The 14,092-nt window shown below is 38.7% G+C and overlaps 1 protein-coding gene across 4 annotated transcripts in view; it reads right to left on the reverse strand.

Moving 5' to 3' along the window:
- LOC127414526 (dedicator of cytokinesis protein 8-like) overlaps window positions 1-14,092 on the reverse strand; it is a 71,759-nt gene that overhangs the window by 13,943 nt on the left and 43,724 nt on the right. For 3 of the 4 annotated variants that reach the window (XM_051652599.1, XM_051652601.1, XM_051652602.1), the window contains 19 exons: window positions 13,914-14,009; window positions 12,583-12,817; window positions 11,879-12,043; window positions 10,981-11,153; window positions 10,721-10,816; window positions 10,524-10,619; window positions 10,207-10,356; window positions 9,959-10,072; window positions 9,474-9,629; window positions 9,219-9,355; window positions 7,816-7,979; window positions 7,442-7,590; window positions 6,814-6,996; window positions 6,501-6,627; window positions 6,070-6,157; window positions 5,856-5,952; window positions 4,622-4,756; window positions 4,250-4,402; window positions 653-811 (listed from right to left, as the gene is read on the reverse strand). In XM_051652599.1, coding sequence (XP_051508559.1) covers window positions 653-811; window positions 4,250-4,402; window positions 4,622-4,756; window positions 5,856-5,952; window positions 6,070-6,157; window positions 6,501-6,627; window positions 6,814-6,996; window positions 7,442-7,590; window positions 7,816-7,979; window positions 9,219-9,355; window positions 9,474-9,629; window positions 9,959-10,072; window positions 10,207-10,356; window positions 10,524-10,619; window positions 10,721-10,816; window positions 10,981-11,153; window positions 11,879-12,043; window positions 12,583-12,817; window positions 13,914-14,009 — 2,673 coding nt within the window. The remainder of the gene's footprint in view (window positions 1-652; window positions 812-4,249; window positions 4,403-4,621; window positions 4,757-5,855; window positions 5,953-6,069; window positions 6,158-6,500; window positions 6,628-6,813; window positions 6,997-7,441; window positions 7,591-7,815; window positions 7,980-9,218; window positions 9,356-9,473; window positions 9,630-9,958; window positions 10,073-10,206; window positions 10,357-10,523; window positions 10,620-10,720; window positions 10,817-10,980; window positions 11,154-11,878; window positions 12,044-12,582; window positions 12,818-13,913; window positions 14,010-14,092) is intronic. The other variant, XM_051652600.1, reaches the window with a different exon arrangement.

Consider the following 14,092-nt stretch of genomic DNA (forward strand, 5'->3'; position numbering starts at 1 on the left):
TACATATTTATTATCATCAAAGCTGAAGTGTGTAACCTTTTCGATGTTAAAATACTTTCTCCTATCCCAGCTTATTATGCAGAGACAACTATGAGTAAACCATTTGTAAGTTAATTTACTCAAAAACTGTAAACAATGTGGTACTATAAAAATGTATCTGTTTGTTTTGAGAGGCCCATTCAGTCCGACAACAAAAACAGTGACTCAACCAATGGTGTGAGTTGGGGGCGGGACTACCTGTTTGTTGGATCAACAGTAGATGAGGAAAAGCTGTTCAAAAACAAAATTTCACACTTCAGCTTTAATATATTTTTAGCATGCTGAACTTCAAAACATCTCCCAAAGGATGTGTAATATGTATCTGTCATTTATATTAAAGTTATGCTCTGTACCAAAACCAAATAAAAAGAGGTTAAAAAAAAATTTTGGTTCACCTATTAGGATTCTAGGTAGCTGGCTTTCATATCTACCAAAATAAGTTGCAAGGTGGTAATATACCAGAATAGGTAACAATATTTAGTATAGTTATTAATTGGCCAAAGTTTAGAATGTGAATATTTTGGTCACTTTGAGGATAGTATGTAGAATAGATGGCGCAATGCATGCAGTGAACTACTTTGCATGTGGAATGGCATCCAGCCCAAATTTTTACCTGTGACAGCAGCTGTGTAGACTGCATTTCTGTGTCTTCTTCTGCATAAGCAAGAATAGTTCTGAAAGAGCGCCGCAGGTACTCCTCATGGATGTCTGAAGACTTTCCAACCAAAGAGGCCAAAGACATTGTCACCTGCATCTTGACTCTAGAGAAATTCTGTTAGGGAAAAAAATAAAAATCTTAAAGGCATAGTTCATTCAAAAATGAAAATTCTGAAATTTAAAGGGGTCATGTCATGAGGAATTATCCTTGATCAAATATCAAATTGTCCTTGATATTTTGACATATAAGAGGTCTATTATAAAAACATACTGTACATTTCAGAACTCAAAACTTAATCCCCAATGCAATAAAAGCATTTATTGAAACCAATCTGCAAAAATGCCTCATTCTCTACTTCCGTGACTACGCTACGTCACTAGGGGGTCCATGAATAAATGACCGCCTCTACAGCAACATTAACACCTACTTTAAATCACTGCACCCTTGGCCCCGCCCACTGGTGCTCAGTTCATACTCAGAGAAAGCAGTGCAGACAGGCCTAGTGTGGCCTAACTATTCCTGAACACCAAAGGGTACCCATCTGGACTATTTTAAATTATTTTTGTATATAAACATGCACTAGACAGACATCTTTGAATGTTGACATTTATCTTGCACCACTTTTAAAAGACGCAATGTCAAGTTACAACACTGAAAAGGAGAAGCCATTAGGTTTTATTCACCTGCTGTGCCTCTTGTTGTTGTTCTCACGCCCATTTGTGCTATTTTTAATTGTTGGTGTATGTAAACATGAACTAGATGGATGTCTTTGACCGTTTTGATGTGTTTCCGGCGAAGTGCATTTCAGTGCAGGATGATATTGGGAACTGGATGTGTGAGTGTCTAGTTCGTTTTGGACTATGTACGTGCATCATGTGGATGTGTCTTCAGCGTATTTCAGTGTGGATTGCATGTTTTTTCGGCTCGTATCTGCGTGGATTGCTTGTAAACCAGTGATAAAACTATTCAAACTTTGTAAAGGAACTGTTATGGAAGGATGGGACAGTTAAAAACACTTAGACCCAATCGCAAAACAGTAAGTAAACAGTTCCATTCCTGAATATTTCAAATGTCATGACTGTTTGATATTTTATGGTGCTAAGTGTTAACATCTGTGCTTGAGATGAGCAGTTTAATATATTGGGATGCAATGTGTTTGATGTGCGTTATGTGTAAACCCTTACATTTTGTTTTATAATATTGTGGAGCTTGTTCATTTTCCTCCAACTGAGTTTCAAATATGGCTGTGTTTGAGGGGTTGCATGATGTTAGCCAATCATAACATTTGCCGTTTACACTGAACTTTTAAGGAGGTGCTTGGGCCAAAACCAAGCATTTCAGACAGAGGGCCAGAGACAGGGTGGAAAATGATCAAATATTACTAAATGAAGACTGTTTTGGTGCAAAAAAATAAATAAATAAAAACTTTACTAACTTTATAAGTGGACCCAATAATGTTGCCCTCTACCATTGCTCTCAAATTTCATTCTCGTCTATTCAAATATTGTGCCAGGTTTGACTTTAGTTATTCCAAACAGCACTGATTCTCACTGGTATCATAACCGAACACAATGTGCCACATTTTAAAATGAGGAAGAGCAAATGAGATTTTAGAGCTACGGCAGAGGAATGACTTAATTTTCAATCTGTTCCTCACACAAAGCTATTTTACGACCTCAGAAGACTTTAAATCTAATCTACAGAAGCAATATGAACTACTTTTATAGAACTTTCATGGTGCATTTTGTCATTTTTTGAGCTTGACAGCACCTGTTCCCATTCACTTTAGTTGTGTGGAAAAGAGCAGCATGAATATTCTGCCTAACATCTCATTTTGTGTTGAAACAACTTGCTAGTGAAAAAATTAGAGAATTTTCATTTTTGGGTGTACTAACCCTTTAAATTCAAGTCTTATTTTAATGTATGAATGTCCACTAACCCACTTGCAGCACATCAGTATCATGAAAACAAAGGTCTGATTACTGCTTGAGGTTTCCATTTTAGACAACAGCCCTTCCCCAGTTCCTGTCACTTAGAGCTGTGCCATTTATCTGAGCTGGCCCTGCTGAGGTTATTGAAGGTTACATTGTCAGATACAGGTGTTAGGCTGTAAGAGAAATCGCCACAATGCCAGGCGTAGTTGGCCATTGCTGTCATAGCCTCAGATCATTGATTCCGGGGGAGGCTCGAGCCAGGGGCTGCAAATGCTCCATCCATCTTGCTTAGTATCAGGAAACTGCAAAATAATCCCCCATTAACCCCTGTATAATTGCAAATGGATCATTTCAATGGCACCATTATGTTAAATTGAGCGTATGTGCAAGCATCTCGAGATGTCGCCAGTCTCTCATCTAGGTCAGTTTTGCGGTGAAAAATGGCTCAACATTGATACAGCGGACAAGATTAATTCTATATTTGCTCTGAAACTAGACTTCTCTGTTTTCACTGTTTAATCTAATGTGAGAAAAGGCCTTAGCAAACATGAAAACAGAAGGGGGGGGACAGCGACTTGTCGCTAAAAGGACTTAACATGACTTATTCAAGGTTATGCTAACGACAGGGCCGACTGTTGGAGACTTTTACAAACTAAACAAGCAAACAGACAGACAGGGATAGAAATCCATCCTTTTCCCATTAAAGATAAATGAAATGGCAAACATGGCCATCTGGTAGGGGAGGGCTGAGGGGGGTGAGAAATTGAGTAAACAGAGGAAATACTCCAGCCATCAGCCTGCTTCACACAGAGACGGGCAGAGCGCAGTGTGACAAACTCGTGTTATCAGCGGACAGACAGACAAACAGACGAATAACATTTACAAAGGGGATTAGTCAGTGCTGCATCCATGTCATTTTGACAGAAAAGGGGGAAAATAAATAAAAGTGGCATTGATTTAAATTGTTTGTTGGTCATTATTATTTTTCTTGTGTTTTTTCTTAATATAAATAAAATTAAATAAAAATTTTTGTCATCATTTACTCACCCTCATGTTGTTCCAAACCCTTATGACTTTCTTCTGTGGATCAAAGTTTTTTTTTTTTTTTTTACAGTGAGCTGAACGGATCGTTCACAAATCTGACTGATTCGGTTCTCGAGTTCATCTCACTGTCCCCCTTACACCTGGCATTAACATGCGTTTCATATCTAGATAGTATCTGGATATTCTTTATCTGGAATGCATTTTTTGACCTTGCAGTCAAAAGCAATGCGATAATCAAAAATGCATTTTAATGCAAGGGGTAAATGGGGCCAATGACTCAATGACCCAGTATAGCTTATTGTATGGTTTCAGAACACCTGGAATATAGAACACGACTCTGCTACTTTTATGTTGCTTTTTGGTTTAATTTTTTGAGCTTAACAGTCAATGTATTGAAAAGAGCTGAGAGAATATTCTTTAAAATATCAAATTTTGTGCTCCGCAGTAGAAAGAATGTCATTTGTCAGGTTTGAAACATGAGAGTGAGACAAAATTTTCATTTTGGGTTAGCTATTCCTCTAAGGCAATATAGGAATCTCATTATCAGGTATAATGGTGTTGGTGTGTGTCTTACACTTGCAGAGCTGTAGCTGTATCTCATGATCAGGTATAGCGTAGCACAAGCCTGACTCCTGTTGCCGTCCACACAGCTGCTGCAATAATGAAGAACTTTCTGACACAGATCTGCACACTGCTCAGCCTCCTCCTCAAACAACAGGTCCCCGAACTGAAAAATATCATCATATTGGAGGTTTTGCAATTCATTATCAAACATTGTTATCACAGTTACTTTTATACGCTTTAGAATCAGTACCACTGAAATGACAAGAAACAATATCATATATTCCAATAAATCAATCCTAAATATCATTAAACGCATCCAAATGAGCCTGTGTGTATTGTCTACAGCTCAAATAAACATGCACAAAAAACACATGGTCGGTACCTTCACTATGAGAGCTCGTAGTGTGCTGAAACAGTGAGACAGGTAGGTGGTGCTTTGATTACAGGTGAGAGAGTGCAGCAGAACTTTAAGCACTCCACCAACCACATTATCCTTACAGTCTGCCATAGGAACTGCCTGAAAAACATACATACACACTATATTACCACAAGCAAACCATTATTACAGATTCAGGGAATAGGCTTTGTGTGTGTGTGTGTGTGTGCTGAAGGAACAATACTGGGATCAATAAATCAACAGTATTTGTGGCATAATGTTGATTACCACAAAAACAGATTTAATGTGTACATCGGCACTAAAGTCCCCCCTTTATGAAAATCTGTTTTATTTTGGTCCCAAGTGTAAACGGAAAAAAATTATACATTTTGAATATTAATGGAGTAAAATTTTGTTTTTTTTAAATATTTAAATTTAAAACTTGGCAAATATTGGCCAAGGATAAATTAATTCATGTTTATTTAAATCACTTTTGGCATTTTATAATATCTCAGCAATATTACCACGATGTCTGATTTATTCTGCTTGTAGAAAATCAACAGTGTACATATTAGAGTTACAATTTTAGTAAATGCTTATTTCACAAATGAATCTCTATTGCCTTTTCCAGCAGTCAAAACGGGCCCACTTTGCACATCCATTGCAACAAATCCATTCCCTCCGGCTAATGTCAAACAATTTGTTGCATTGTAACCAGGGGTTTAGGAAGGTGCAATAAAAGTTCTTACTGCCAACTAATGTTTTAGAAAATACATTTATTCAATTTATTCTTTTACCAGTGGGGGCCTTTAGTCCCTATGTACCCAACCATCTAAATTATGCTATTAAACTTATTTACTAACATATTACCTGTTCAAAACTGTCAAAAATACTCTCTGTGTGTGTGTTTTGTGTGTGTGGGTATGTACATGTGTAATCTGAAATATTTTAAAGTCAAATTTGATTCATAGATGTACAAAAAAAACTATTTAAAGCTGTAAAATCCTGAAATTCCAAAGATGAAAGCTCACAACTGGTTCTTTCCATACAGGTCAACATTGACCCCTTAATACAATGGAAGGAAGAATTAATTTTCTTTTTAATTTTGTTTGTTTTGATGGTCTTGACAAAATCACAATGTTTGGTTCCAGTACCAAAAACTATGCTGTATTTATAACGTATTCTTTAGGGGTCAGAAATGACCCTAAGACAATAAGAGGGTTAAGTGTCCCTCTTTTACCTGTACTATCATCTCCAGCAGGTCAAGGACTATGAGATTGGTCTCAGTGGCCAGATTCCCACTGATTATGGCCTCTTGATCCAGCTCTGCTTTTGATCTGAGGAAACAACAAAAGTTTAAATACTTTAGCAGCTGATCTAGGCCATGGAGAATCAGGTGCATTGCAGGTTAAATGGCTTTGAACCGTGTAATGATGGTTCTATTTTACGCTCACTTGTCCTGCCTGTCGTTTGTCTGGCGCCACTGTGTCAGATCTTTCCTCCAGCGTAGGTTCTCTCTCTGACCCATTGTCCGGTCGGTACCTTGAACAAGACACAGCCAACACAAGACAGCAGGACATATTTAGAAAACATCTAAACAAAGGAAGTCTGGGGACTGTAAAAGTGTAAAAATAGATAGCAAATGAAAAATAATTTGAGTGGATTGTGGAAAATAATACACTATTCATTCATTAAACTTTTTTTATACACATGAAACTTGTTTTTAAATATAATTTTTCAAGGGTCAAAAAAAAAAAAGCTGGACTTGTTCACTTTCCTCTCACTTGCAGATATATAGTCATAATTAAACTAGAAATAGGACAGAAGTAATTGTGCCCTCTACAGTGAAGGTAGAAAGTAAGAGATACAGTAAGTTACAGCTCACCTCCCACCCTCTTCATCATCTGCCCCCTGGCTCCGATCCCTCCCAGCAGAGCTTCCTCCAGACGTGCCTTAGCCTGCTGAGACTTCTGCAGGGCCTGTGTGCTCACCTTATCAGAACTCTGCTTCCCCTACATACACACACACAAAAATACACCATGTGATAGTCTTCAAATGACGTCAGAAATACCATTCAGAATACTAGTTCCTGTACAAATCAAACTTGTTTGTGTGCTCACAAGGTTAAACCGTTGGCTGTCGTTTAAGATTAGCGAATGATCAGAGACTGTGATTGATGCTGCAATATGTGTTTTTACCCTGTACTCAAAGCAGGCAATGCAGATGGTGAGGAGTTCCAGCAGGCGGCTCAGCTGAGAGGAGGGCATGTCCACGGTCCAGCGCTGGATAAGATGCTGGTCTGCATTCTTGATAATCCACAGGAAACACATGAGCAGATTGCGACTGGTCTCTGCTGTCAACATGTTACTTGTTTTCCCCGTCTGGACACAGAGAGTTTGTCATAAAACATTCAGATGAGACATCCTTTTTCTGTGATATCTTGGATAAACACAAATATCCACACTTATTACACGGCTCTTTAGAGTACTTGATTCTGATCGGTCAATCACATCATTCTGCAGTCAAATAGTTTTGTATAACGGCCACTAAACTGTATAATTGACCATTGTCCCAGGTCAATTGATTTTCTACACTGCTGTGCTAGTTTTTTCAACTCAATATATCATGTCCATTTATTTATTTGATAAGTAGCTGTGTAATAAATGAGATAATGTGCAATTAGACAGACAATTAGATTGCTTTTAACTTTTACTCAAAATATGTTTCTAGTCAAAGTGATTCTAAATAATGGAGCAGGTCACATATCTATACAAGCATGAATTATATTATAATTTATTCTATTTTAAAAAAAAACAATCATATTACAGAGGCCATAGACACCATTGCATTTCTTGCCAAGGTGTTAAAAGGATTTCCAGCGATTGCCATTGCAACAGACTGATTGATGGGGGTGATGCTTTCAGGGTCATCCTCAGGCCCACCAGACTTGCCTTTGCCACCACGCGAGTCAGATACTATGAAGACAACAAAAACACACACATGCACACCATGAGTCTCACAGGTGTGAAGAAACTAATCCATTTCAAACAACCATCATGCACCACCAGAGAGCTATAATCAAGCACTTTGGCCCACTGGCTAAAAGCGACTATTAAGTCTAATTGAGATTAACAACTACACTATCAAAAACAGACTCCGGGGAGAGAACTCATCCAATATCTCACTGTGAAAGACAGTACCTGTAAAGTCAAGGTAGTTGATGGAGTCAATGATGATGCCTGCTAGGGGGAGGTAGAGAGCAGCAATCTTAGCCTTGACCTCTGGCCTTGAGCAGCGCTGGTCCAGATCATGAGCACACAACAAACTGTATGTTGCATTAATGGCCTTTTGCTGTACTCTCCCACTGCAAACACACACAGAGAGAGAGAGAGAGCTAGAATTAAAATATAAAAATTAGTCATGCACCCTTGCAAACTCTATTTCATGCTCTTCTGTCTAATTAAAAGGAACAACCAGGGGCCTGGATAGCTCAGTGGTAAAAGACGCTGGCTACCACTACTGGAGTTCGCTAGTTCGCTAGTTCTAATCCCAGGGTGTGCTGAGTGACTCCAGCCAGGTCTCCTAAGAAACCAAAGTGGCCCAGTTGCTAGGGTGGGTAGAGTCACATGGGGTAACCTCCTCGTGGTTGCTATAATGTGGTTCGTTCTCGGTGGGGCGCGTGGTGAGTTGAGCGTGGATGCTGCGGTGGATGGCGTGAAGCTTCCACAGGCGCTATGTCTCCGTGGCAACGCGCTCAACAAGCTACGTGATAAGATGCGCGGGTTGATGGTCTCAGACGCGGAGGCAACTGGGATTCATCCTCCGCCACCCGGATTGAGGCGAATCACTACGCTACCAGGAGGACTTAAAAGCGCACTGGGAATTGGGCATTCCAAATTGGGGGAAAAAGGGGAAAAATCCACAAAAAAATTACAAAAATTTTGTAATAGTTTACTCACCCTCATGTCATTCCAAACCCACATGACTTTCTTACAATAGCATGTAATTTTTATTTGTATAGCACTTTTTCACAACACACGTCATCATTTCAAAGCAGCTTTACAGAAAATGATGCTGTAATGCCTGTCATATCTTAAAGTCTTCATTGAGCAGTTTAAATGAAAACGTGAACAAAAATCAGGTTTAAAAAAATATTTTTTTAGTTTCCTTTTGTTAAGTCATTATTCACTAATAATCTTCCCCTCCAGTGAGCTGTTAACTGCTGCGACTGTATCACCGAGTCTATGAGTCAAACTCATGAACCGGATAAGTCCAACTCATGAACAAATCATTCAGACCAGTTATGTGAACAGGATTGATCGATTCATAAAAATAAAAAAAACTAATTTAAAAGAGCAATTTATTCATGAATCGGACATTGCTACTTTTCTCATGAACGTGCCAAGATTTTCAGTGAATAACAACTTCAGTCTGTTCCTGATACAATCGATATTGTACAGCTTCCGAAAACATGGATTAGTCACATGGAAAATATATATATATTTTGTGTTCCACAGAAGAAAGGAAGTTAAACGGGTTAGGAACAATGAGACAATGAGGGTGAGTTAATAATTTTTGGGTGAACAATGCCATTGTGACTGACCCCTCTGATTCCATGTCCAGTGCAGTGCTGAGCTCAGTCAGCAGCAGTCCGGTCAAGTAATGCCGCTGCTTAAAGTCCTGCGACAGATCAAACATTGCTGCAATCTTATGGTCCTGAAAACTGCATGAGCTGGAGGTCTGGAGAGAGAGACAGAATGTTTTATCAGGACACGCATTGTTTCCAAACACTGAGCTGTCTGAGAATCATATTGGCTGTAATAGACACAACACATCAGAATGATGTTTATTTGCTGACCTGTGAGGAGACAGAAGGGGAGGGGGAGGCAGGGGCAGAGGCGGGGCTACTGAAGAACAGGCTGAGGTTGAGGTAGTGCTCATGACTGCATAAGACCCTCAAAAACTCCAGCCTCATACTGATCAAAGTCGGCATGTTCACACTCTTCGCTGCCATCTGAGAGAAAGAGTGACGAGAAATTGAAAAATTGCCAGGGGTGGGTACCAATCAGATTTTCTTCAGAAAATGTAATAATCTAGTTATTAAAATATAATCATATATTATTTGATCTAGATTATTTTCTTTTTTAACTAAACTGTATTTGCCTTGGCCAACTCTTTAATTGGACTTTTACTGATAGAGAGAGAGAGAGAGAGAGAGAGAGAGAGAGAGAGCGAAAAACAACGTTCATGCCAGACGCGCTTTTGAAGTGCACTGAACCGAGTAGTTCTGAATGATTTCATGCAGTTAAGATAAACATTAGTAAATGAGATGAGCATCCTTGCCTGGTTGCAGTAATTCTTCACCAGCTGAAACACAAAGCCGCGGTCCATCAGAGACATCAGGTCATACAGGAAGAACGCCAAGCTGACGTTAACCTTCTCTGCCTGCTCCAGTTCCTAAAGACAAACACACACAACATGTTTTCTCATTATCACTGTTAAATAACATCTCTCCATAAGGCCTATAAGTTTAATGTATTACTAAGCAGATCTAAGATTAGATTTTGTACTGTTAAGTTGGATTCAATCACCTTCTGCTGTTTTACTAAAATGTTCCCAATTTCAGCAGTGACTACATTGACAATAGTGGTAATGTCATCTTTGAAGCGGTCCGAGAATCGATTCCTACGAGGTATTGCCTTCTTGTCCAGCTGAGACACGTGTTGGCACATGCTTTTCACCTGGAGTGTGTACACATATATCCACAGAATGAGTACTAACAACAGACATATATATAGTTACATATACAGAACATCATATATTTGATATTTCAAAACAAGACAATATGTTGATTTGCTCATGAACAATGTCAAAAATTAGTTTATGCCCCCAGCAAGAGCCCTCTTACAAGAAGTTCAAAGAAGAACCAGGCGTATTTGTAGACGCTCTCTCGGCACACCCCAGTGCTGACCACCATCTGAAGAGCCAGTTCTTCATGGAACAACTAAATAGAACCAGACAAAGATAGATCAGCTTATTCAGAAATACAACCTCTGCTAAAATGACAGATATCTAATGTAATAGAGAGGCTAGTCAAACAGTCACCTTTTTGTTTGCAGGTCGTGAGCTTCCAGTGTAGTTCTGAGAAGTGTTGGGGATGTTTGGAGCTGTGGATATTCGACTGCCTGGATGATTTATACCCTGGTGGTAATCAAAGTGTCAGAGCAATAAGAAAGAATGCCAAGCATGCTAGTGTGTTTTTGCATGTATACAGTATAAAATTAGTACTGTATACTGTGTTTAAAAAAAAAGTGAGCTGCAATTTTGGAAAGGTGAATAGCATGTGTATAGTTGCAGTTGTTTACCTTTACAAGAATGTTATTGACCTCAGTGTCCTCTGGGCTCTGAGGAGCTGGTATATCAGGGTTGCTGCTAGATCGAATCCTTGACTGAAGCAGCATGAAGCCTACCGTAGTGGCTGTGGAACGAGTCAGAGTACTATATCGGCTCTCTGGGTGAGCCATCATACCTCCCGAGCCTGGTGAACATAAGCCACAGCTTAGTGACAAACAACCACACAATAAGTCCCTTAGCACCTAAAGAATCTGAGTCTGATTCTCACAACAAAAAAAGCAACAGCCAGGGTTATTATAGTTTTTTATCTTTTATTTAGCTTTTATTTTTTATTTTATTTTCAATTTGTCCTTTCAATTTAGTTATTGTTAGTTTTCACACTATGTGACTATTCATTTTAGTTCAGTTTTGTCTGTGATTTCTAGTTTCAGTTAGGGCTATGCAATATGTTGTGGAGCTTGTTTATTCTCTTCCGATTGAGTTTCAAATATGGCTGTATTCCAGCAGCTGCACGATGTTTGCCAATCATAACAGTGGGCTTTTTTTATTGTAGATTTAAGGAGGCGCTTAGGCCAAAACCGATCATTTCAGACCGAGGGCAAGAGACAAGGTGGAAAATGATCATATATTACTAAAATATGACTGTTTTGCTGCATAAAAACAGAACAAAAACTTACTAACATTATCAGAGGACCTAAGGGAAGATTAGATAGAAAATTATTAAATTAAAGAGTATGTTAGTATGTATTTTAGTTTTTGGAATCAAGAAAATATATTAAAGTTTAGTTTCATATTTTCCAATTATGTTTTTATTTTTATTTCAGTTACTGACATTTTTTTAATTTAGTTTTCATTTCACAGTATTTTTCATTAATGGTATATATGATATAACACTGGTCACAGCACTACCTGTGGTGTGGATCTCATGTTGGGTGTCTGGCAAACGGAACACAAAGTACAGGTATGTTGCTAAGAGACAGTTCCTGCCCTGATTATCCTTCGCCAGCTCCTGACTGTTGTGAAGGCTGTTGACGATTGACACCACTGACTCAAATGCGATCTGGGCCAGATTTGCTGCACAAAACAAGATAACAAATGCCAACCTGTAAAACCAGCTTATAATCATTCCAGTAAAATTGTTAGGGTAACACAGTACAGTAAGTCATTGTTCAAGAAGATCTTGGCACTTGTGTGCTAAAAATAGGGAGTTCACACAAAAAAAAAAAAAACATTCTACCCAGAGAGTGTCCAGGCACTTACACTACACACTGCATTAGAGAATACAAGGACAATGTGGAAAAATGCAAGAGTGCAAAATTGAAAAAGTGGCGCTCTATCATACAACAAAAAGTTGAGAAAATGCCTTCTGACATAGGCATTTGTCAACTTATAAGAATTTCAGACAGGTGTGTCTAGTTGTGCTTTAAACAGAGTTTTGTTGGTCACAACCAGCATCAACTATCATGGACCAGCATGGAAAAATAAACTGGTCTTTTCAGAAAGCTTCATCTAGTGAGTAGGTGCCCAAAAGCAAAAGTTAAGTCAATTCAGCTATCTCTAGTACTATGGGGTGAAGTTAACACCCGTTGCTTCACTTTCTTCTTGAAACACACCAGTCTGTCCTGCGATGACCATGGGTTGCATGATGAGTCGGAACAGCTTGTCCAGGACCTGATGGAGAAACAGCACCAGCGGTTCCAGGCCGGAGGAGGACAGTGAGATGATGCTCAGCTTCAGCTCGTGCTCAAACATGCTCTCCGGGATCTTCTCATCACCTACTCGGATGGGGAACGTGGTCTTTCCTTCCAAGGCATGACACAGAGTAAAGAAACGTTCCAGATGACTGTCCTGTGATTGAGGAAAAAGAGATGGTGAACAGAGAGGCCAGTTTAACAGGCATATAATTGAACTAATGCCTGTTAGGTGTAGTTTTCAAAATTCTCTCATCATTTAATCACCCTCATGTCATCCCAGATATGTATGACTTTCTTCTGCTGAACACAAACAAAGATTTTTAGAAGAATACATCAGCTCAGTTGGTCCTTACAATGCAAGTGAAAGGTGGCCAGAAATCCGAAGCTCCAAAAATCACATAAAGGAAACATAAAAGTAATCCATATTAATCCAGTGGTTAAATCCATATCTTCAGAAGTGATATAATAGGTGTGGGTGAGACCCATATCAATATTTAATTATAATTTTACCATAAATATCCACTTTCACTTTCAAAATTAGAAAGAATGTGAAAGTGATAGTAAAAAAGGACTGAAATATTGATCTGTTTCTCACCCACACCCTATCATATAACTTCTGAAGACCCAGATTTAACCACTAGAGTCTTATGGATAACTTTTATGTGGCCTTTATGTGAGAAATTGGAGCTACAAAGGTCAGGTCACCATTCACTTGCAATGTAAGGACCAACAGAGCTGAAATATTCTTCTAAAAATGTTTGTTTGTGTTCTGCAGAAGAAAGAAAGTCATACACATCTGGGATGGCATGAGGGTGAGTAAATGATGAGAGAATTGAATTTTTGGGTGAACTACTGCTGCTGTATGTATTTTTATTTTTATTTTTTTGCACCACTAGTGGCACCAATCAGAATCACAAAAATAATTATTTTTTTTAAACAGGTTTTCCAAAAACTCCTCCTGTCCTGCTCCAAACTCACACCACTGGTTGAGCCAATATTGCAGTCAGGCTGGTCGGGATACTCAAACAAACAGAACAATGTTGAAAGCACCACAGTATTTTCACTTTTTGGTGAAATCAACATGTGAATGACCTATAGTTGTCTCTGCACATTAAGCTAGTTTAAGAGAACATATTTTAACTTCACACACACAGCTAACTAAATTAAATGAATAATTAAATTAATGTTCCGAAATCCAGCAATTATCTAATACTAAAAGAGTCCTACATGGTAAGTTGAGTGTGTATTACCTGTGTTTGCACAGAGGACACAGCTTGCAGTTCAAGGTTGAACTGTCCCTTATGATTTTCCATCCACTTAACTGGAGGTACCTGAGATGGCAATTTCTAAAAGCACATAAAAAAATTCAAAATGACCAACTACGCAAACTCTATTAAAACAAATTAACACACACAGCACAGAAGAGTCA

This window comes from Myxocyprinus asiaticus, chromosome 24 (assembly GCF_019703515.2).
Source record: "Myxocyprinus asiaticus isolate MX2 ecotype Aquarium Trade chromosome 24, UBuf_Myxa_2, whole genome shotgun sequence".
Taxonomy (NCBI): Eukaryota; Metazoa; Chordata; class Actinopteri; order Cypriniformes; family Catostomidae; genus Myxocyprinus; species Myxocyprinus asiaticus.